Source organism: Macrosteles quadrilineatus, unplaced genomic scaffold (assembly GCF_028750875.1).
Source record: "Macrosteles quadrilineatus isolate MER2022 unplaced genomic scaffold, UCM_ALF_1.0 Scaffold_5__1_contigs__length_97177068, whole genome shotgun sequence".
Lineage (NCBI taxonomy): Eukaryota > Metazoa > Arthropoda > Insecta > Hemiptera > Cicadellidae > Macrosteles > Macrosteles quadrilineatus.
In genome coordinates, this window is record NW_026542598.1 from 39492076 (window position 1) to 39517614 (window position 25539).

General features: G+C 34.5%; 1 protein-coding gene across 4 annotated transcripts in view; it reads left to right on the forward strand.

Annotated features, from left to right (window-relative positions):
• LOC128994058 (carnitine O-palmitoyltransferase 1, muscle isoform-like) overlaps nt 1-25539 on the forward strand; it is a 39343-nt gene that overhangs the window by 5023 nt on the left and 8781 nt on the right. For 3 of the 4 annotated variants that reach the window (XM_054418279.1, XM_054418280.1, XM_054418278.1), the window contains exons 2-12: nt 9122-9280; nt 15305-15435; nt 16314-16423; nt 17278-17444; nt 18801-18922; nt 19861-20062; nt 20639-20838; nt 21155-21359; nt 22388-22495; nt 22941-22966; nt 23464-23529. In XM_054418279.1, the coding sequence (XP_054274254.1) occupies nt 9140-9280; nt 15305-15435; nt 16314-16423; nt 17278-17444; nt 18801-18922; nt 19861-20062; nt 20639-20838; nt 21155-21359; nt 22388-22495; nt 22941-22966; nt 23464-23529 (1478 nt within the window). In that variant the 5' untranslated portion in view covers nt 9122-9139. Of the gene's footprint in view, nt 1-9121; nt 9281-15304; nt 15436-16313; nt 16424-17277; nt 17445-18800; nt 18923-19860; nt 20063-20638; nt 20839-21154; nt 21360-22387; nt 22496-22940; nt 22967-23463; nt 23530-24355; nt 24419-25539 lie in introns of all 4 variants that reach the window. The other variant, XM_054418281.1, reaches the window with a different exon arrangement.

A 25539-nucleotide genomic window follows, 5' to 3' on the forward strand; every position in this document is an offset into this window, starting at 1 on the left:
TGTTTAATGATATATTTCTCTACATGTTTTACATCAAACATTTTATGTTTTATAACAATCTATTTTGTTATACTGTAAGGTTGTTCTGTATACAGGGTGAATCAGACCACCTGTGCATATACTTTAATGGGATACACCCGATTTGTGTTATTCACTGACACAGGTATACAAATGTTTGTACCCCACTTCTAGAATAGCTAGGGGTCTGAAATTTTTTGTGGAGGTCTGTCTCAGTCCCAAACACCCAGAAAAAAATAAACACATATAATAAAACGGCTATATAGCTCGAAAACGGTAAGAGCTAGTAGTAATGATTTAAAAGAATTTACCTAACCCGCCATGTTAAACTTCCCTATCCCAAGCGTGATCTATACAACTTATTTACTTCTTGAGTGATGTAAAGTTGAAAAAAACTCACTCGGTGAGATAATAAAACCCATTAAAATAACATTGGCTTAACTTAAAAAATATACCTCTATGGAGCCAACGACGTTAAACGCTAGAAATCAGCTGTGTGCTTGAATTTTATTGTTATGTTTTGAAGAATTTTCCTAACCTAGCTTTTGTTTTTAAATGAACGTTACTGTTAGAAGATGAGTGAAATGGATAATGAAAAATATTGTTCGTAACCTCCTGTATATTGTCGGGTCAGGTAAAATCTTGTACATTACCTACACGTTACGCAAGAGCGTGTTTACATCACTTAGGTAAATTATGCAACTCGCTTCCGCTCGTTGCACAACATTCACCTGCGTGATGTAAAAATGCTCTTACTACTCTTGTATGGTAAATAGCTATTAAAGGTCAGGAATTACATTTTCTACAAGCCATTTTCAGAGTTTTTCAAAAATCACACTCCTTCACCTTCAAAAAACGCCCTGCTTCTAAAATTTGTAAATTGTCTTGGATTTCCAAGGGGTTTTTAATTTTTTAAATTAATTTTCGACATAATATTTGTACCTACTTTTAATGATCCCAACATTGAAAGAAAAGTGCCTAAAGTGTCCCATTTTAAAATTGTAACCCACTAAATAAATTTTAAATGAAGGATTTGCAATAAAAAAGTTGTTTTTTAACACTTGTTGGGCCAAACTATTGTGAATGGTTGGTCTGATTCACCCTGTACACAGTTACAAAGTAGGGTATGATTTTTTTATTTTATGCCTGTACCATGTAGCCCTAGTATTAATTTCAGTTTTTGTATCTGTGTATAGAAAATAAAAGTAACTGAATGACAATGTTTTTTCTGAGGTAATATCAACCTGAGTTATACAACTGATAAAGCACTTGTCAATGAGTAACTGATAAGCTATGCAAGTTACTGAGCAATAACTACTGTTTATGCTGCCCCATAGTGTAATATTGTTAAACAAGTTAATGTGTCTGCTAACACAATGAGCTCTATATTTTTGCTAATGTTGCCCAGCTGTGATTTAAATCAGGTACATTAAGTAAACAATTAAAGTGGTATTCACCATCTAATTCTTGAAACCAAGTTTGGTTGGAGACTTTGTCGGGTTGGCTCAAGGATTGAATCACAATAAACAAGTAATATATAATTTTCTTCCATTTTGGTGAAAACTAACATATTTCCTAAATAAATAATCTTTTCTTCAAAATGCTCAACAGTATTAATTGGTGCAGTGAATTGACCACATTTTTCTAGCAAATGTTACTTCAAAGAGTTGCTCACGATAATTTATTAAATTAATTGTACTACTATAGCATAAATATAGCCTATTAATTCTGCGTAGTCAAGAAAGTTATGACATAGTTATGGGGAGTGATCTGGTCTAGTGTCGTAAACCATTTGAATCTAGCCAGAAGCTGGAAAAACAATCCCGGGCTTGAACTTAGAGGAATAAAAAAAATGTTTGAATCATACAAAACATGGTACAGTTGTGTGGTGTTTACCAGATAATTCTTGCTATCTCAGAATGTTGACACAGCAAGAAGTGTAACAGCCAATCAAAACATTTAATATCAATTCTGTGTCTCGTGTCTCTGTGATGAACAATGTTTTTCTAGTAGTCTAGTGCTATGTAAAGTGTCCGTAAACTACCAAACACTGAATTTAGAATACAATAGGGTACTGTTGAAAAACATTAAACATAAGTTAAAATTAAAAATGTATTACGCTGTATACAGCTGTGGTCTAATTAATAACTTAAATATTTATGTTCTTATAGCAAAAATAATTATAACTTGATAAATTAACATTTAAATACTAAGCATTGTCATGTCATTGAGCAATGAATCATCATCAAACCTCAGACCCTCAATTAATCATGTGTTTTCATTCACAATTGTTTTGACTTATCTCCGTTAAAAATTTTGTTTCTTAACAGAAAGTTTCTTTAATTGCAATGTTTATTTAATAACATAAGATACACACTTTTAAGGCCCGTTCACACGGGGCGAGTTTACAAGCTACACGCCGGCTTTTTTACACGCAGCTAGTAAAATAGCTCAGTGTGAACGACGTACTCGCTCAAAAGCTGCTTGTAAAAAAGCTCTGGAAAAAGTTGACGGTGCCGCTACTTTACACGCCAACTCGCCAGCTTTTGCGCGAGTAGGCGTGTAAAGTAGCCCAGTGTGAACACAGTTGCTTGTGCTTGTGCGCTTGTTACTCAAAGATGTTGGAGGATTTGGTTCAAGCCAGCTACTGAGCGAGTGGAAAAAGCGTCGTGTGAACGACTACAAGCGCACTCGCCGACTCGCCGGCGTCTTTCTCCACGTCGGCGAGTTGGCGAGTGGACAAGCTCCGTGTGAACGAATACAAGCACACTCGCCAAATCGCCGGCTTCTTACACGCTGGCGTGTAGCTTGTAAACTCGCCCCGTGTGAACGAGGCTTTAATGTCATACAATGCTATTTTGCTACACAGATTTAATAATGTTAACATAGGTACTTCCTGTTAGGGGATGTTGTTGGTAGAGGCTCAAGAAAACGTACAATTTCCATTGTCATATAGGTAGGCCTACAATGTGCTTGAACAGTGGTTTTATGGTAGCAGATGAACGGGTAATAATACTCAGTTACATGCAAATAGTACTTAAATTATTGCTGCACAATTAACTTAACAGAGGAAGTGTTCGTCACATTAAAATAATAGGCTATATTAATTTTTTACTCATTACAGTATTAATTTTGTTTTGTCACATTATATTTTTTACCATAAATAAATCTCAAAGTTTTCCCTTTCTGGTCAAAAGCTGTGATAATCCTAAGATCCGATCCAACTTAAGCTTAAAATTTTTTTTTTTACCCAGAAGGCAAATACAAAGGTACATAAGTTATGGCCAAGTAAAAAAAGCATACATGTTCAAAAATAAGCCAAAGATGAATAATTGCTGAAGCAAAACAGGTGCTTAGATTATTTTAATGGCACAGTGAGAAATTTTCTGTATAAAACACCTTAAAGAAATGGAAAATAAATATGTCTAACATATTTTAGATTTATCTTTGTTGAACAGTAAACCCGGTAAATAAAATGATAAAAATACATCTATGTAATGTTTATACAACCACAGATAAACCCATTATCTGTAGGCCTACAACAACAGTACAACCTAAACAATAACTAAAGAGATGCAGTAGAACCCCTCATATCCGGCCTTGGTTTTACCGGTCCTCTGTTTATCCGGCCCCTTCCAGGAAGCCAATATCAAAATGTTTTTCTCACAGCTTACGGACGTTTAGATGCAAGCACTAGTCTTTGTGACTGCTCAAGTCATCAAATAAATTGTTCTCACTATTTAGGCCTATCTGTTGGTTTATACATTTTTTGCTGTGTCACTATACTAAGTTCAGCTAGTAGGCCTAACCTTTGATCAGTTGGTTGATTATTTCCAAAGTAGGGTTAGTACAGTATATTATTAATTTTTGTATTTTACAAAATTTATAAAAATGTTGAGTTGAAATCACATTCTGTAGTTGAAATGCAAATGCATGTACCATTTAAGTCCTAATGATTTTCAAGTTTAATTTATAGTCATTTTTACCTTCAATAATAGTTTTTGTTGCCTGGAATCATAATATTTGTACGTTCTTCATTACTTAACCATTTTAACCTACAAATATTTTTTTTTCTTATTACAAACATGTTTATTTTTTTTAATAATCCTTGAACAGACTGGAATGAGACTTGTCACTGCATATATTGATTACCTATTGTTATATCTGGTATGAATTATCATTTTCATTGTAGGTTGGTTTATCCAGCCAAATCGTTATCCGGCCAGGGGCTTGGTCCCGTGGTGGCCGGTTATGAGGGGTTCTACTGTGTTTTAAAAAAATTTACAGCATTTACAAAAGGGAAAAAACAAAAAATAGAAGTCAGTGACTGAAGAATTTCTTTGTAGTATTTTTAGGTTAGGTAACAAAAATCTTTTTTGTGCTTATTAAATAAACACCTTAAATGTTATGGTAAACATTTAATGCCCAGAGCTTCAAACGGCCTCCATAAACGCCATAAATGCAACCTCTGCTCTCAAAGTATTTCTTATGTAGATTGTAGACCGTGATTCTATGGTGTTACACTGTGGCGTAGTTCAGTTGGCACTTGGCATACTGTTACGACAACAATGCAGTATTGCAACCTGAAGTCAGCTGATAGCATTGGCACAACGTTTGCTGTTATAACACAGAACACAGAGAAAGTCACGGGTCTGTCTACTCACACCACCATGTCTACAGTTGAAACCATTGAGGAAACCATTTTGATAAATAAAACTAGGTGTACAATGCAGTTATCTACTTGCAATATTGAGCGGAGCCAGCATATTAATTCAATGTCAATAATATATTTGGTTCGCATAAATGGAATGCCTATTTACAGATTCTAAAGTCAATGTACGTCTGGTTCACGTAGACGGATTGTCTAATTGCAGTATCGAAACTATGAGTGTCATATTTGGTTCACATTAATGGAATTTCTATTTGTAGACTGCAAATAGGAATTGCAGTACATATTCAAAGTCTACATTAATGGCACGTCTTGCTCACATAAAATACTGTAGAAGTTATTTACAGTATCCAAACGCAATATGGCGCATCAGCCTAATTCCGGCAACCCTTATTATTGGTTATTCATTTTGTAGTAAATTATGCTCAATGCTATTAATCCGATTGTTCTCCCCTTTTCCTCTGTACGGTTTGTAGTCAGCTATTTCAGACGTTTCGTTGACTAACATAAGTTTCGACTCTTGTTTACCTTTTTATTGTTATCTCGAAAATAATGCAATGGCAACCAACTAACCCATAAGGCCCATGTTAAATTTCTAAAAGTTAAAATTCACGTCACAGGGAAAAGTCTTGTGGTCCGATTATTACCATTTCAGATTGAAATACCTTCCCATGGTTGGGTACTCTGTGTTAAATTTCGTGCAGATCGCTTCAGCAGTTCAGGAGGAGTATTTGTAAAACAAAAGCAGGAGTGTAGTATAAGAGCTTCGCTCCGCTCAAGTTGTGTGTGGATGTGTACAGAGCTACAACAGACGACACCTGTGGTCCGATAAAATAACGGAAAAATAGAATTGTATCGAAAGTGGCCCTAACAATTTTGATAAAAATGTAGTATGATGTAGCCTTTTAAATTCTAAAAAAATGGTATAACTCCCATTCCTGTATGAAATACGGTTCAAAAGTTAATGCAATTTTTGTGATTTTTACCTATTAAATATCATAAGTTACTCTCACCGCTTATTTACCCATGCCCATTGTTAACGGTTGTTGACAATCTGATGGGAGAAAGTATGTGTCCGATTGCTGATACCGTTTATTTTTTAATGGGACTTGATACGGTACATTTGGCTTGTTGGTTTTACATTTCTAAAGCATATATACTCTAGATTTTAAGCCGTTTAACACCCCTGCAATCGGATGATATAATGCAAAAGGGCTTATCTTCGTTAAATTACCATTGGGAATCTAGAAGCCAATCGGGCTCAGGTAAATTTTGTTTTACTCAAAAAATACTTTAGGTTAAGAACTTGCATTCATTGCAAGGTTTTCGTGATTACCACCATGATCTATGTTACCACCACGAATATTGTGCGTGGTTACCACTAATAGGATAAACGTGAAAACGTTATTGAAATACAAGACAATAAAAACACCAAATATCAATTGTGGCAGCTGTCACGTTTTTTAAGTGTAAAAATTTCAATTAGGACAAAAAGTGGCAGTAGACAACAGACGATAAAGCGAGGCAATTGACCTTGTTATCAAGAGGCTAGGATAGCCTGCGTTGAAGACCGGTCTTAAATAGAAATCGGTTATTTTGGTTCTGTTTACGGTTTAATTTTATCCTCACCGACGTAACTTCACTACCTATCGAAGAGTATTTGATTTGTTAATGTGACAGGCTTAAAATCTTTGGGACCACTGTTTGTTTAAGGAATTTTAAGTTTGATTAGTTTTCGTGTACGGTACCTAAGTGCGTAAGTTGGTAAACATATGTATGCAATACGTGTAGGCCTATATAAAACACGTACGGAATACATAATCCAACCTGAGCCAAGAGAAGCCTAGACATCCTTGCCCAAGAAATAAAACAACTACCGGTACCTACTGTTAGTAGTAAAGGCCATTTTGACCGCAAGTAATAATAACTTACTACCAACCACGCTAAGAGGCGGTACACAATGGCACAGTATTTTCTTTGAGTTAATACGGAAAATTGTTCTTCAATCTCGTATTTTTGTTTTATTGGATAGTTGTGCATACTGTATAAATTTATGATCGAGTTTGGTTATATATATATAAATATATATATAAGAAGAAAACTATACAATCGAAACTAAAATTCTAGAATTTCGTTTCTCTCTTAATTGTTTCAATAAATGTATTCCCTGAACAAAAATGTACTTGGACAGAAATAATTGGGTATTCTAAGCATTGAAATGGTGGAAGCCGGCTAGGCGGCAATTGAGGAAACAAAACGTCATTGAAAGAGAAGGAAATGAGCCGGTTTGTGAGAACCACCTTCGTCCTTGCAACGTGGCTCGCGATTTAATACGAGGAGATTCGATTTGACAGTGTTTACATTGAATTGACCTTGAAACGGCGTCGTGACGTAATGAATTGCAACGTCAAGATTCCTCTCTGTCTCTCCCTCTCTCTAGTCTCTCTCTTCCTTCGCATAGAGTACGGGGACAGATAAGTGGTCATTTTATCCCGACGTGGGATATTTTGTTTCGGAACGGGATAAAATGGGATTAGAAATGATTCAATGCACAAAATAAGGCTTGGGTTTCTTATCTTGTAAATTTGTAATATCTGATTAAATAGTTGGGTTTTTTAAAGTTGGGAAGGTTTTTACATCGGAATGTGGTAATGGGATTATTTTAGATTGTGATTGGGATAAAAAACTATTTTTTTTACCAGCGAGGGATATTTTCTTGAGTCTCAGCCACTGAGGAAGAAATCAGATGTTCAGAGAATGTGAAAGTGAGCTGGCGCTCGAATATTTCAACTTCATCGTTCTATTAGTGGATCCACTTTCACTTTCATACATTAACAAGTCGTTAACAAATAAGGATTTTCAAGCACATTCTTTGTACTGTAAAATAAATGTATAGAATATGTTTGTAAACGTTTTTCCTTAGCAAACTTTAATTCTCGGCTCAGTTAATTTCATTATTGGGGGGCTTGAAATTTATTTAAACGTCTGTGTTAGAGGGGATGAGTTGTATCCCAAAATACTTTTGTTGACTTGTGTTTAGTTACACATTAATAATCTTTTACAATTCAAATTGTTTTGAAAATAAAACACTAGTTTCAAAACGATGGCCTTACAAAAACACTTAGGGTTTTTATGCAATACTTTCCCTCCCACCTTTCTTTATGGACAACATTTAATCCATATTTACTGTCCGAATAATTTTATTTAATTTAGATTGCTGGGTTATGTCTTATTAAATCTAACGACTTTCTTTATTTCCTTTTGTAGGCTTTTGAATCTAAACAAAGCAACATTTTTTGTGTAGAAAGTAACGAACCTAATGCTGTAAGTCCACATCCGGCTATACTAAATAAGTGTATTAGTTGTAACTTTTCTCTTATGTAGGTATACTCTCTTTGAAAAAAAAGCAAAAAAAAAAAAAAAAAACTATCATAGGAAGTGGTGTCGATGCCAACACAGGTGGTGTTCATGTTAGCCAGTCCAATCAAATTTGATTAGCTGAACTGTTGTTTAACACTGTCTTATCTGAAGGGGGACATGGTACATTAACTGTGTACAAGGTCTCTCTTTTGTAGTACGTAATTGTATTTATTTAATTAAAAAGGTGATTGTTACTTCAACTGTAAGGGGATTGTTCTGACATACTAAACAATACAGTACCGCTCCAGCTTGTAAGATTTAAAAATGATGTTGTTGTTGTTGATTGATGTTGATGAATGATGTTGAATGGCTATTGATTTTGACTCCTCAGCTCACTCTGGACATCATGAGGCTCAATTGTAGAATATTTACCATTTTCTAAATTATTACAGTACCCAAAGATATTGACTGGTTTTTTTTATCCATGTGATTATACTTGTAATAAATAATGCATTACACCCTTTCAAAACTGTGGGGTGTTTTTTACCCCCCCACCCCATTTGGCCTTTGTAACTATTTTACAACATATTCTGCCACAACAGAATATGTCAGCTATTTAGCAAATTACCAACATAATTATTTGATAACAAATTATTGCTCTCCTAGCCCCTTTTAAAAATATTTTCTATATTGTATTTACTTAAATCATCAATCTTATTTTTGTTCAAAGAAAACGTTTCAACCTTTAGGCCACTGCAAGCTCCTTGTCATTTTAACTGTATCTTGGCTGCGTTGGTTGGTTGTAACATAATTATTGTTACGTACAGGCATAATATTAACTAACCAAAACATCCAAGATACAGCCTAGCGTATGAAGGAGCTAATGATGGTCTAAATATAAACTTAATCTTAGAAAAAAATAGGACCCAAAACGTAAGTATGGGCAACATTTGATCGTTCGACCCATGCCATGAATCATATGTCCTGTTTAGTTTCCACACTCCCTATTACAATGTATTGATGTTATTACCGTTTGAAGTAGTGCAGATGTTTTGATTATTGTGTGTGTTGTAGGTGGAGTGATCAACAGCCATGGCAGAAGCTCACTCAGCCGTAGCCTTCTCCTTCTCCATAACTCACGAGGGCTGGGACGTCAATGTAGACAGGGAGGTGCTCCATCTGGTGTGGGACTCTGGTGTCAGGTCGTGGAAGAAGCGGCTCGCTAGGTTCAAGGTAAGCCTAGATATGTGTTAAGTAAGACAAGATATCGTAGGGTTTCAGTGGATGATGAGCCAATGTGCCAGTGGGGCTGTTGTAGAACTTTGTCCTCTTTGCTTTTTGGTAGGTTAGGAGCTTGAAAGGCACTGAGTGTGTTACGAACAACGTTTAGTATGAATTAGCGACTTGTCACAGCTGTTGATGAAGTTAAAGTTGGTTTTGAGGTTAGATTAGTGATGATTGTTTCTTATTAGCGTTGTGTGGTTAATGAAGTAAGGTTGTAATTGTTGGAGCCTCTCTAAGATGACATGGTTAAAGCGGTTAAGGAAGTCTGTGAGGGATTGTATGGAGTGAGCGTAGACAGTACTTTTCTTGGTACAAGGAGGGAGGTGGGATGCTAATCGTAAAACACATTTCAGTAGCTTCTAGGCTAAAGATGTGATGAACAGGGATTCAAGGGGATTTCAAGATGAGTGGGTGAGCGTAGGTAAGGATGGGACGGGTTCTAGAGATATATAGTCTGACTGAGTTGAAATGGAAGAGAGAATACTACGGCTGTTAAGGACCCTGAGGACATGTAGTAGTTTAGCTTGTTTCTTGGAGTCTCGGCGGTGGGGTCATAGGACAATTTGAAGTCGAGCTTCACCGAAAATTAGGTGCTAATCTTTTTTAATGAATTATCATTTCTAATAATTTTCTTAATTTCCAATTCATGCTTGAGCGTTATTGTGAATTTTTGTTTAAATTGTAAATGTATGCTTTAGAGTTAATTTTTGATTATTGCTGTCCTGAAACTAGAAGTTATTAGTATCCACATTCTGAAAGTTGCTGGAATTGTACCAAATAAATTTTAATCCATTCTACACAGACTATTGGGAACCTAAGATAAACTTTTAATTTTGTCTGTTTTGAGGGAAATATTTACATAATTTAAGACTATTATGGCAACCTTTAAAAGTTCTAGATTTTTCCCAAGGAAATGTTATGTCAGATTATGATCAGTATATTGACTACAATAGATTTAGTTCTAGATGACCTTAGAATGGCGTTTGAACCACTGACTGCCTATTTTAAAACCCTATTTATATTTGAATGTTGACTTGAGCATTTAGTCTAATAGGCCTAGGTTCAAATTTTATTTCTGTTGTCAATGATGTCCACCCAATAATTTAACAATCCAACATCAGCGTTTTATTATTAAATTCAAAAAGCAGCAAATCTCGAGTCTTTAAATCTTTATCAGTTAAGCAAATCCCATTATTTTATTTGTTCAATAATACATGATGATATAGTTTAGCAGGATGATCAGCCAGATTCTGGTCCTTGGGGTAATTGAGGAAAATACCACATCTGGACGGATGTCTAGAACTCTTGGTTCCTAATGATCATTCAGAATATTACAGGGAAATTCATTGGTTTTAGTTTGTTTAGTATTCTGCTTATGGTCTGAGTGTAGTTGTACCTTGTGATTGTGATATTTTATTGAAACTATGGTGGTTTGTTTGATTGTTTCTTAAGTCTTAAAAATAAGTTTGTTTTGGTACTTTGATAGTTTACAGGAAAAAAATTAATCTTTGATTACATAAGCTTTCAAATCCTTCTTGATCGTATTATGTAAACATACAAATGGTTACACAAAATAATTATTCACAGACAGTTATTTGTTTGGGTTGCAAGTTGCAGCGGGGAAGCCAATTTTTGATAGGATATAGTATATTTGTAAAATTACAGTTTGAAAAATATATTAAAAAACTACACCTTTCTAATGTCAAAACAGTAAATATACTCATGATCACCTAAATTCCCACCCAGATAAAAAAGTTGTTTGAATAGTTTTGCTGTTTATAACCTAAATACTTACATACTTAAAAATTTGTAGTAAAACTTGTAATTTATTTCAGCACATATTTATACGGAGGCATTGCTAAACTCAAAACCAGTTTTACAAATTGAGAGACTTGGTTATATCATTATTTATCGTTAAAGATAACCTTTAAGCAAATTAGCCTGGTTTAAATTGACCAGTGAATTGATAGTAGTAATTGTTTTAGGAAGTTGTAGTTTTTATTTCTTCATTCAATCATAACTTAAGTTTTTGTTTGAATGATAAGATTTCTTGTATTTAATTTTCTTCACTATGTCAATGGTGCGCAACACTGTTGTTTTGGAATTAAATGATAGAAGTTATTCAATTGACAACTTGAAATGCGTTTAAATTAAATTATGGTTATGCATATCCTGCTGTATTGACATATGTTTTTCGGTATACTACATTTTGAAATTTATGTTGAAATATACTTTGCTATAGCCCTCGCCACCCGAACTTTAAGCAGCCCAAACTGACCTGCAGGGCCATTACTGGCTGGTCTCGCACGACGCTTTTAAAACCCGATTAGGGACGCTTCTGTGGACGCCCTAGTTCAATATTAACATTAGGAAAATTATAATCAGATTTTTTAATTTACTCATTTACATTAATAACTTAAATTTAACAAACATTTCTGTTTTTGTCCCATCTAAAACGGGGCAATTTTTTTGTTTTTGTGCTATAAACAAAATACCAAGTAACTCAAGTATTAATCCCAAACAATGTCCGTTTTAGATGGGACAGAAACAGAAATGTTTGTTAAATCAATATTATTAACGTAAACGAGTAAATTAATACATCAGATTAGAATTTTATTAATGTTAATACGGTAAGAACTATGGAGTTCACAGAAGCGTCTCTAATAAGGTTATAAAAGGGTCGTGCGGGAGCAGCCGGTACCTGCAGTTCAGTTTGGGCTGCCTCAAGTTAGGGTGGTGAGAACAATAGCATCCATGATGTAAGCAGATACATAAACATTACATAACAAATCTTTATACAAAATTAATTATCATTTTAATATAAATGCTATTCCAGCCACTTAACGTAATTTTTGTAAACATTATTGCTTGAAAACTTGACAAAATCAGCAGATAGTTTAGTATTCAACAGATTAAAATTAAAACAAAAATCACCATGAATCATGTAGTATATTTTACCAAAGTTATCAATGAACTGCTCTTAAAACATCAACTAGTTATCCACCTAATTTATTTACAATTCTTTATCTAACTTTTTTATCCATTCGAGATTGTAGACCATTATTTAGTGTTCCAATATTTTCTAGTAGTTCAGATTCGTAACTCCCGTGTATAACTTAGCATTTGGAATCAATCAATTGAAGAACCGTTGCTGGGTCTACGTGTCATGATTACAATACAAATGACGTTTAGGGGTTTGTAGTGCTCATAGGATATGGGCAACCTCCAGGGTCAAATATTCATTTACATATTGTTGGAGCACATTCAGCTATATTCCTTGTCTGTGTGATCAAGAAACATGTATTGTTTTGTGAATTTTCAGGAGTTTTTCAGAAACAGTGATTTTAAGGATCTGTTCATCTCACCATTTCAGACGAAATTCGGGGTATGATTTGTAATTTATTGTATTTTTTGTACTGGTCATTCTAATTGTAAGACGGACACTTTGGTAGTGTTACATTTTAATTACATGTTTTTTAGCCATAAGGTTTAAGGAATGCTGAACACAGTTTCGTTGTCTACCATGTTATCCATATGGAAAATAAGTTAATTGCTGTAGCCTATATTTATTATTTATAGACACCTCTTCAAATTTGATAAGCATTTACTAATTCCACTTCAATATTTTATGAGACCATATTTTTTAACCTCTATATAGTGTGAATTTAAGTGTAAAGTTTCTTTTTCTATGAATCAATTATTTATTATATCAATTATTTACGCCACTAGGAGCATATTTTAACCCAAATATGAGTGAAGGATGATTGTAGGAGAAATTGCACGATCTTGTAGTCTTGTTAGTGACTAAGGCTGACATGTTCCTTAGACATAGCTGTTAATTAATAACCCATACAGCCAATGGCAACTAAGGGACCTATAGTTTATAGTGGAATCCGAACCACATTTTTGCCTTCTAATTAACGAATTGGTCTAATTATCAGGGTAGCACTGCGGGTAGTCGTAGTACTCACTAGTGCGGACGTTAATCCACACCATGGAGTATCTCATCCACAGTGCATGAATATAAATATCCACAATTCGTGACCTCCTAGTAGCTGGATTACAGAACGACGCCACCGCCCCATTGGTCCGATATTGTCATTGGATTGTAAATTGGTCATTGGTGAAATTGTTCAAGGAAAATAAAGAAAAAAACCAGCTGGTGCTAATGAAGGGTGTTTAGCGGTCATAAAAATCATGAAAAAGTCACTGATTTTACTAAGGGGTTATGGAAGACATTGAAAAGAAACCGTTTATAAGTTTAAGGTACTAAAAGTCACGAGAAAATCAGGTCTAACCTATATAAAGTTCTCCAGACTTTTGTTTTGTCATGTGCTTACTGCAGACAATGATTTAGTTCCCAATGCAGAATCAGTGAGAGCGAACTTATTTTGGATGCAGGCAACCTGCTCAAATCATTACAGCACAAAATATTGTATGCTTGAATATCTCATGTTCAAGTCACTGAAAAGTATTGTCTCATTCGTAGCAAAAGTCGTTTTAACATTGTAATCCTGTCCTAAAGTCGCTGAAAATTTTGAACAACTGGTTTAAACATCCTGTTATGTTAACAAAGGTTTTGTTATTTTCAGGCAAATCATGTTTCATTATATGAATTGTTGTTGACCTTGTTGCATGGTGCAATTACCTTACACAATAACTTGTTAAAATTTGATGATAAGTGTTTTTTTCTCGATGACTTAAATAAGCATTAAGTTTATTGTTGTTGAAAATTTTATCATTAGGTAATTGTTTGTTTATCACAAAATGATTAATAGAAGTCATTGATAAATAGGGAAAGAAAGTTGTTTGCCTGATAACTATAGGGCAAAGTCACAGTTTGATTAAGTTGAAAGTTAGGTAGCCCTGGTTTATATACTAATCTCTGTCATTTGTTATATGAGAACAGACTGTCAAGTTTCAGAAATATTATCTCTGGGTTTTGCCAAGGTTTAATTTTTTTTCAATTTATCATCGAGCTTGTCAACTAATTAAGTTTTTAAAATATAGTTTAGTAGACTAATCTAAAACGAATCACCTGGCATTATATGGCCACTAGTGGCAAGAAACATAAAATATGGCACTAGGTAGTTAGTTCTGAATTTATATTGTGTTCTCATAGTCATTGCCAGGGTCAGCCATGAAATTATAACAGCTGTTTGTGTTGTGGTTGAGTTGGCAACGAGCTTCCAAATTGTTCTGAATTCGGAAATCACCACAATTTATGACTGGCCAATTCTTGTATGGCAGATTAAATAATTTGTCAACCTGTCGGACTCCTTCGTTAATTATATTGTTGTTGAAATTGTAGTTTGAAATAATAAGTTTATTTCCAAAATCCAAAATGAAGGAAAAAAAAAATTATTTTAGAAGAAATAACAATTAAGTAGCAATTGAAACCAATACAAGTCCATCACTAGAAATGCTACTGAATTTAGCACTCCTCTCTAAAAATAATTAGGCCTACCCTAACCATCCTATATACATAATAATAAATAGTATGTCGGCTGTGGCTAAGAATATAGTTGACCCAGAATGTTTGAAAATTATTGGAACATTAATAATTAGAGGCCTAATTAGAGGAAATTGCCTACACAAAGTCTTGTTTGTTTTGAGGGTTTTAATTGGTATTTACCATGTTTCTGGTAAAATAATATAGGAGATTTTAAGCTGGATTCAATTTCTTAGCTTTAGATATTCTTTTTTTGATTTTTTTTTGCTACATGTGTTTATAACCTGGCTCTGGAGAGCGTTGTAAATCTGAGCAAAATTTTCTGTATCGCAGTTAAATAAAAAAACCAAATTGTAAGTTTTTTTCTAATAAAGTCAATTTATGTCTTTTTCTGAACTATTTGGAACAGATTTGGTGCAAACCGAATGAACATTGTTGTATTCAAACTGCGATGAAACTTCACAACAGTCTTGTAATACAATGTTTGTTTATCTAATGCAGAGTTAACGTTTGTGTTGCAGAACAACATAAAGAATGGCATTTTCCCGGCACCCCTACAGAGTCTATGGGCCACCATGGTGCTGGTGGCAGGGCTGCACTTTGCTGGCGTCAAACTACCCATGTACAACTACATACTGTCATTATTGCCTGAGTAAGTATACGTTAACTGACATGTTTCCGTACTGCCAAAGCATAAATTCATTCAAATTCAGTTTGTATGTGCAAAGATGTTTTGCATAAATATTATTGGGTAGAGTTAGTGTTTGACCAATTGAATCGGCAAATGATTGTCCAATTGGGAGTTCCGTCTAGTTACACTGCTGGCAATGATTTTTTTGTGTGTGTTTGACAGTACCGTCCTTTTTCAACCTACGCTAATTAGAACTGGGGTTTCTCCTGCATTTTTCTTATCTCCTGGGTTCCTGGGTAGAGTATCTTTATGCTACTTGATCATTAGACCCTTTGACAAGGAACCTTGTACCAAATGTAGAATCATCTGAAACTACTTGTAAAACCATGCTGATCAGGCTGGAATAACAAAACGTTGGGACTGACCCTCAATTATCCGTTACTATTTGATTTTACGACCAATGTTCACTTGAAGGAAGACCATGAACCCGCCATACGCTTTTTCATAATATTAGTACATAATGAATACATCATTGTTGCATACCTACGTGGCCACTCAAACCCCAAAAGGTTGTTGGCCTCCCCAACATCTTCTGCCATCCATCCCATTAAATTTCATTACTGTATTTTTGTTAACATTTTATGCAATTGGTTTAAAAGATCCTCATTGGTTATTTTTATTTGTAAATGAGTAATCTGTCCGATAACTTTGGTTTGTAATATACCTGGTTTGATTCCAGTCATGAGTGCTAAGTATATTTACTGTATAACCATCACAAAACATTACAAAGAATATCTACAGTGCAATGTATAGAAATTAAGTAAACAGTCGGATTTCAATAAATCTAATTGTGTCTACTGGATTTACTGCAATCACTTGATTCGTAATTTGTTTTCCAGAGATAACCTAAATTACCAGGTGGCGGCGTGTATGATTCTGTCGCTGGTCGTTTGGTTGGGAATCATTTACACAATAAGATATCTCCTCAAGTTTCTGCTAATGTACAAAGGTAATATACTTGTATTAAAGAAAAAGTTTTGTAATATGATTGTCAGTAACTTATTATACAACTTCTAACATTTATTTGCATACTATATAAATTTAATCTGATCAGAACTACATTACTGCAGTGGCCAGTGAAAACAACTTTGGCCTACCTAAATTAAAATGGTTGAAAATATTCTAAAGAAAGTAGATGTTTAAATAAAGATGACAGTTTCAACATTGTATCCTTAAACAATGTGAAAAACTTGATATAGGAGGCAAAAGGAATACTAGAAGCAAGTTTTTAATAACCTTGTGTTAAAATAGCCATCATTATGATAACTAGAAAAAGGTATCAACTGTTTGTAAAAAATTACAGTCACATATTTGGTCCAGTTTAACTGTGGAACATCAGTCTTATTATGAAAAAATGGTTAGCTAATCACAAATAAGTATTTAAGCTGACTATCATTGCATTTTGTAAAACGATGGGGTTTTAGGACCTCTTATGGTTGCCAATAGATAAACAGTATTAGCTTTTAGTAATCATAAAAGTTGTGTAATGGGTACCTGTACCTATCACAATGTTGTGATAACTATAATCTGTGATTGCGGGGACATCACCTGTAATAGTGAAAGAATCAGGAACAATATCGTGAACATCTCCCATGGTCTTAGAGATTTCATCATCATCAGTCATGACTCGGTGAAATTGTTGACGGTTGGAACAAATCGTGTCTTGAGGAAATCCTAAAATAAATGTAATCTTCGAGGATCTGGAGTTTTTAAAGTTTTGGGACCCATTTAATGCTAGTGATAACACTAAGCTATGTAGGGACATGTCTCAATCAAATTAAACTGTATATGTATGTGTACCAGGATGGATGTATGAAGAGAGAGGCAAGGACCGGACCATCTCACTCAAGACCAAGATGTGGCTGATGGGGGTCAAGCTATTGTCTGGGGCGAGCAAGCCTATGTTATACAGCTATCAGGGATCTCTGCCTCGGCTTCCTCTACCCTCTGTAAAGGACACAATGCATCGGGTCAGTACAATACTTAGTACAACAATGGTACCGCTAAGACCTGTAAAATCTTCTTCGATAATCCATAAGCCCAGTTTCTTGGATATTCTGTATTTAAATTGAAGAAAATGCAACGCCAGTGTTATTTATGATCTCATGTAAACCCTGGTGGAGAATTGGAACTTGGTAGCTTCAATAGTTAAGACTGTCTTTTACCATTTGGACCTGCTTGTAAAGATCGGGATCGTGCGTTCCACATACCTTACAATTGGTGCGCTTAATAGTCAGTGAGTTACTATAACCACATATTTATCGGAAGTAATGTATTTTTGTATCAAGTCATGGCTATGTTTTTCAATGTTTGGGGGTTTTTTAGCAAATTTACCACATATGGAATAAGAAACTTTTTTTGTTTTTGTGTTTTCTGCGCCCATGGCATTTTTAAAGTTTTTTTTTTAAGAGAACGGTCCAAACTCTGGTCTTGTTACCATTTACCAGTTAGCTTGTTACCTTGAATATTAGACAGCACAAATTTGGGTATGGAAAAGATCTTGCTTGGAATTAAACCAGTGACCTTCATATTTGATAGCGAGCACTATAACCACTCAGCTACGTAGACAATGAATTAATTTTAAATGTACCATAGTAATGCTTGTCCAACATGATTGACATTAGAAAAGCAGTAGAAACTTAAGTTGTTATACATTTTGTAATGTGCATTTATTACATCCAGTGTTATCATTTCTTTAATCCCTGATCTCAGAACTATCATTATTATCTCCCACCATTGCTGTGTGTCCCTAATCAAATCAAATCCCTAAAAATTCAATAAATAAAAAAAAGGGTTTCGTATCAATATATTTGGATTAGATCTTATCAATAACTTTTCTTCAATAATCTTTCACAGTAACCATGAACGAAAGTACTTTTAACTGAGATAATTGAATAGACCATGAGCATAAACAAAACAATCTAGGCAATATAATTGGTATTGATTTAGGCAATTGTGTCAAAAGGCTTAATTTAGGTAGTTGTTTTTACACTTGTCACGATCATTTTGGTCCATCTGAATAGATAATCATATTCAACAATGTAACATCCCATTTCTCTTTGTAAAAGAGATATGATTTAAACCGGGTCTAGGTAGCCGAGTGGTTATATAGTGTTGTTGCTGGTTCAAATCCAAGCGAGATTGTTTCCAGACACAGATGCCATTTTTTATGGGCTATGAATAAATGATGCTATCTAACAAAAATGTCAACAACAACCAAGACCAATGGTTGGACCGTTCCCTATCAAAACGTAAAAAATGCCACTGGCGCAAAAACACACACAAAAATCTGTTTGATGTAAAGTAATTAGAAAACTGATTTGCAGTATCTGCGGAGCGTCCGACCGTTGCTGGACGATGCTCAGTACTCCAGGATGGAGAAACTGGCAAACGAGTTTGAGAATGGGATTGCTGTGAAACTACAACGATATCTCATGCTGAAATCATGGTATGTGTTTGATTACCTATGTCTTAATTATATCGTGTTGTGTACACCTATTTGTATATAGCTGTAAGAAAAATGTATTGGAAATTAAATTGAAGCAAACTGCTCACATTTTGTTTGAGATAAGTTTGCAGTTTGAGATAAGTTTATTTTAAAATACAAGGTGTGCAATACTAAACAGGAGGATTTACTGTTTGCCTTTATGAAAACAGCTGGTAACGTCAACAATGGAAAAATAAGACGTTTAAATGCATGATGTAATTTCATAATGTATTGTCTTGGCTGATTAACTGTGTCAGACTTGTTTATTAATAAGCTACCACACAGCAATAAAAGGTTTCTCAAACTGGAGCCTGTCTCATCCAAAATTGATGCAGTAAACAACAATAAGTATATTTTCTTAATTTTGTCTTGACCTCAAAAGGCAATAAAGATACCTACACTGCCATGGAAGGGGTCTACGATTTTACCTTGTTCGGTAAAGACAGTGAAGATGTCTCTGTTATGGAGGGTAAAAGTCCACGACTCTGCTGCGATCGCGAAAAGCGATAAAAATGTCTTGGCTACCGTGAGAGAGGTTCAATATTTTTTTGTGATTGCCAAAGAATTTTGGAGGATATTTCCCTAGACAGTGGGAGGCATCCACAGGAGATTTCCAACCGTGAAATCTTCACAGACGCTTTCTGCAACTTCAAAAATAAAAGCATGACTTGCTGCATTTTCTTACATGACGCTCTATTGCTTGAGTTTTTATTTAAGTACCTTAACTTAGTATTAGGATTCACATCCAATACTATAGAATTTTAATTCTGATTAATTTTTGAACCACGGAGGAACGTTTTTAAGGAAACGTACATTTGAGAAAACGTCTCGATAAACTTTTGACCAAGGGTAATAAATAATTTAATCTTAACTCTTGGATGACAAGTGGTCTGGCACAGGTGGTCCAGCAACTATGTGTCGGATTGGTGGGAGGAATACGTGTACCTGAGAGGGAGGTCACCACTGATGGTCAACTCAAACTTCTACGGCATTGACGCCATCTTGATGCACCCCACCACCAACCAGGCGGCACGAGCAGCAACCATCATTCACACGGCTTTACAGTACCGACGGCTGATCGAACGACAGGAGCTTGAGCCTGTAAGTTTCACTGTTATTTTAAAATAGTCATGTATTTGTATATAAAGAGTTAAATTGGTAAATAATTGATTAGGGATTTTTGGATCTTCGCTGGGTTAGAAATCAAATCTTTTACGGTTCAGTTTCAGAGAATGATTGGGTAGATTGGTGAAATCTGTGCCTCCTCAATGTAACCTGTCACAATTGAAAAGATGGGAATGATCTTACAAATGGTTCGAAAAGTCAAGGCAACTCCCAAACTTAATCCTAAGATATCACCATTCATATCCAACCTAGCAAGCAGGCTTACATACTTAAAGAGTATACAATATCAACTATAACCGTGATCTGTACACATTGGCAACACTGTTTCAACAACTTCCTGGCTGCCATTAGAATTGAAGAAAATTCCTCTCTTCCTTATTTGAAAATGTCAGTGACAGTGAAAATATTTTAATGTTTTGCGTAAATAGTGTGAAGTTCTGTTTTTCTTGTGCCACTATGGACTCTTTCCCGTTCAGTAAGCCTATTATTCTAACTAAAAATCATAAAAACCCTTGTGCCCTATGTTACATCTTTATTTGATTTGTTTGCCAGATCCTGATCCAAGGCCTGGTGCCGCTGTGTTCGTGGCAGTACGAGAGAGTGTTCAACACAACGAGAGTTCCCGGGGTCGAGACGGACAAGATTGTGCATTACAACGACTCCAAACACATTGTGGTCTACCACAAGGGCAGATACTTCAAGGTGCCCATCTACTTCAAAAAGAGGATCCTTCTGCCCAGTGAGATTGAAATGTAAGGCTTTAAATGTAAAAAAACTAAACACAAGACTTACTTTTTTTGCAGTACACACCTTGGTGCTGTAGACAGATATAATATTGGTTCCCAATTCAACTCGATATATTAACTCCTATATTTTGAACTACTAGGGTAGATATTAGGGGTGTGCGAAGCAGCAACAATTTTTTGGTTTGATGTTTTGGTATGAACAAATAAAAACCTTCTTAAGTTAAGATTTATACTGAAACTTTCAATTAATTCACAAGGTTCACTGACACTGAAATCAAAATTTTGTAAAAATATGTAATAAAGTCAAACATTTGTTTTACAGTCAGATGAATTACATTCTGCAAGACACGAGTGCCCCAGCAGTCGGTGAGGAGAGGTTGGCAGCCCTGACTGCAGGAGAGCGCACTGCCTGGGCCAACGCAAGGTCCGAGTTCTTCTTCAAGGGCACCAACCGTGCAAGCTTAGACGCAATTGAGAAATCTGCTTTCGTTGTTGCTCTGGATGATGTGCCTTACGAGTTTGACGAGGTTGGATATCACTTTGATTGTTTTGTAGTGTACAAACATTAGTGTGATAACTCATAGGATATAGCCGACGAGAAAGTTTGGACATGTGAAAAATGTTTCACTTAAACGTTCTTGCCCCCAAGACTGAGAAATTGGAATAATATATAAAATATTGTACCTTCTCCGACTTGGCTAGTTGTGTCATGTGTCATGTGGCTAGTTGTGCCTACAACCTGGGTCTGTTTCAAATTTTATTTACGGTCGGCCTAGTATCTTAAAATGTCGTAAATGTTTATTTACTTTTATCGTATTGTTTTGCTATATGCAACATGCGTATTAAATAATGTTCGCAGACGTTTGTTCTTTTTAAACCCTCTTCAATTTGATAATGAGTGATTTGACCGGAAAGCAGTAATACATTGACTTCTGTAAAAACTGTTGAATGGACAAGGTACAAACCTATATATATATTCCAAAATGTGAAGCACAATTTACAATAAAGTTGCAGCTGCTGCCAGAAAATCTCCTCCTAACGCTCAAATAGTATTACAAAATTAATGATTTTACTACCATAAATTATTGATATCATCAAACCTAAACTAATAGTTTATATTACATCTACTCTTACTTTATTATCGACATGTAGATATAATTATTTATTTATGTGTTTGGTGCTAGATAGTGTTAGTTTTTTTACAAACACTGTATCATTTGGTATCCACAATAGTCTGTAAATTCTCAATGGTGTTAACTGATGATAAATTACTTTTACTGTTTTTTCTCCGTGAAGCATAGTAAAAGTTGTATTTTTTAAGCCTGGTTTATTTGGGAGAAGGAGAGAGGTGAGTTTGACTTTTGAATATTGGTACTGTAGTTTTTCCCAAATAGTGTTGTTAAACAATGAATTATTCATATTCAGTGGGAAAATTGAAGCAATTAAATCAATGGTAAAGTAGTAGTATGTCAAAAGAATTGGAACACACAATTGGATAGTAAAGGATAACTAACTTAGAAACGTTATGTGTACTAAGTTTACATTTTGTCCTTAGACTGAACCTACAAAGTTGGACAACTACGGACGCATCCTACTCCATGGAAAGGGCTATGACCGATGGTTTGACAAGTCTTTCACTCTCTGTATTGGGACCAACGGCAGAGTAAGTAACCTGTAATATCTTAAAGGTACTTTTCAAATCTTCAGCCATACAAGTGAACAACAACATTTTGATAGCCTAACATTTATTTGTTGTTTCCATGAATGATTTTGACAAATAGTAAAAGATTGTTGACAGTAAGGTATTGTTGTCCTTTTAACTTATTGTAGCTGAACAATAATTAGTTGTCAGCCTGTTTGTTGTTTGTAAGAGTAATTTAGAATAGTAATGAATGTCTAAAAAGCAGTGGGTTTAGTGTTTGTTCAACGAATTCATTATACTTGTGTAATTGAGAGTCTACTGTAGTTTATTTTATTTTACCAAATGGAAATAATCAAAACAAGAACTTTTCTGATACTGTTGTATAGTTTAAGCTTTGACTATTGAAACAATAGGTTGTCTTATGCTAAAGTTTAAGTAGAAACTTACTTGTGTAATTTTTTTACAGATTGGCTTCAACGCAGAACATTCCTGGTGAGTAGGGTTAGGATTTTAAACAAATCCTCAGATTGTAGAAACATTGACGGTTATTCGGTGCAGTAGTTTTGAACAAAGGAGTATTTATCGAATTACGGTAATCCAAGATAAAACTATGCAGTAATGAAAGCATTAGCTGGCTTTCAATTACATTCTATTTACAATCCTTAATGTTAAATTATATGAATGTTAATTAGATAATTATTGTTTTGTGATTTTTGTCATAAACCTAAATTGCTAGTATGGACGTTGTGTGATCTTAAGACAGTTCAGAGGTGATCCAGAACAAAATAAAACGATAGTCCAAAAACTTATCCTTAACTATCAATGTCTGTCTTTTCAGTTAAAGATTTTATTACAGAGCTACTGTGACTGATTGATTAATTGATACGATTAATTAATTTTTAGAGTAATGTCTTTTCTTAAAGGTAACTTTGTGTAGTAAATCTCTGTGAAAGCCCCTCCTCAGTGATGTCAAGTTGTGCCGGTTTCAGGGCGGATGCAGCCGTAATGTCTCACTTCTGGGAGTATGTCGTGTCCGATGAAACAGTCAACATGGGGTAAACTCATCTCTCTCACTCGCACTCTCTCTCTCTCGCTCTTCTATTGTTTTATTTCAGTTGTGGATTGCGGGCTTCACTACAGACAGCAAAGCATTTAGGTTGACGTAGTTTTGATGTAGAGTTGTGTAGTTGAATATTTAATATTTTAGATGTAGTTAGTTAATGTTCATGATTTCACAGTAAAGTAGACTACTTCTCGTCTCGGTGCTTTAAAATGTAAAAAATAATTGAATTTGTGTTGAAATAAAAGTAAATGTAGAGAACGTAAAGATAAAACTCCAAATTTGTAAAATTTAGAAAAATTGGATTTAATTTTTGGTACGGTAGTCTATTTAAAAGGTTTTTGCCCGTAGCTGGTGTATGGATAGTAGTTTTTACTCATAGTATCCCTGGTTAGGGTTTGAAAATGAAATTCCCGTGCAAAGAATAGAGTAACAGCTAGTAAAAATAGATGTAAACTTACAAAAATAATAAAAGTTCCAAATTGCACCAACAATTTGTGAAACAATTTGTGCTTTCAATTTAATTGTTATCAGCTTAATCACGATCTGAATAATGGAGATTAAAATTTTGTCTATTCACAACTGCTGTAAAATAAAAAAATAAATGAAACCTAAAGATTTTTGCAAAGGTAAAACTAATTAATACACACAGTAGGAAAATTCTCACAAATTTAACCGAGACCAGGCGTAGTCTACTGTTGGTAGAATCACAATGAACCATAGCGTGTTGAACAGTAGACTTAAATGCTTTGCTCCTTGTTTTCCACGCTTGTATTATTTTCTATTTTGTAGCAGTTTTGTTTAATTTCTTTGGACTCCAGGGCAGACGCACCGGTTATGGGCCACTTGTGGGAGTTTGTCATTGGAACGGACATGGTCGACGGGTAAATATAACTTTGTGCGGTACTAACAATGTCTTTCCTGATATTGTGCTCGTCAACTGTTTACAGCAAATATCAGGCTGTAACAATACATTGTGAGGCTAGTTATGTTTATTCATACAAGTTGAATCAGCTGTTGAAGAAGACAGCTTTATGTTTTCCTCTCTTGTAAACTTCTACCAACAGTTCCGAGATGATCATGGATGTTGCCTGGATCCTAGTGTTTTATAATAAAACATTATAGAATCTTTTCAAGTAAATCAGTCTGTTAAACAAAGTAAATTAAATTGATTTTACAGCAAGTTTTACATTCTGTTTTCTTAAAATTATCCTTGAATAGTGAATATTCAGGATCCAAAATTCCTGACCTCTAGTGCAAAGTTATAGCAGTTTTAAATAATACTAATTCAGCAACCTTCATACAAATTTTCTTCCGCATATCAATTTCGCAGAACCTAAAATACATCATGTTGTAAAAGATTGAAAAAAAAACACATTTCTTTAATTGGTGGTTTGCACAGTTTCAGGAAAGATTGAAAACTAACTTAACTTAATCAATTGAAACAGGATTCATTCAAGTTAGTAGTTTAGTTTCATATGTTTTCTTAAATTCTTAAGAGGGGGCAGTGTGTAATTTTATTTATTTCACACTTAATAATTGAACATTACAGAACAACCTCCATAAAACCTAATTTACAGTATATTTTGAAAATTTAATTTGATGTTTTAGACATTGTTAATAGTTTATCTTGGTTTTAAAATGGTAGTTTTCTTCTTTTGTAGATTGTGTGTTTTATTACTCAGTACCACTTTTCAAAAGAACGCCACTGTTAGTTAAAAGTAAAAATAAAACTGATTTCAGACAGCAAAGTGCTTTAAATCATTCAAATTATGTTCAGTTTTGATTTACGATAAGCCACTTTTTAATTACTGGTTTTGTTAAGTTTTTGTTTTAATTGAATCTGTAATGAACGATACCACTACAACTACAAGTCAGGTGGTGTAATAAAACTGCCAACAAAACACTAAGGAAATAATTGATTTCCAGATTTACATAAGGTACAAAGTTTTATTATAAATAAATATGTATCTTTTGCCCATTTTTATATTTGGATGCTTAAATG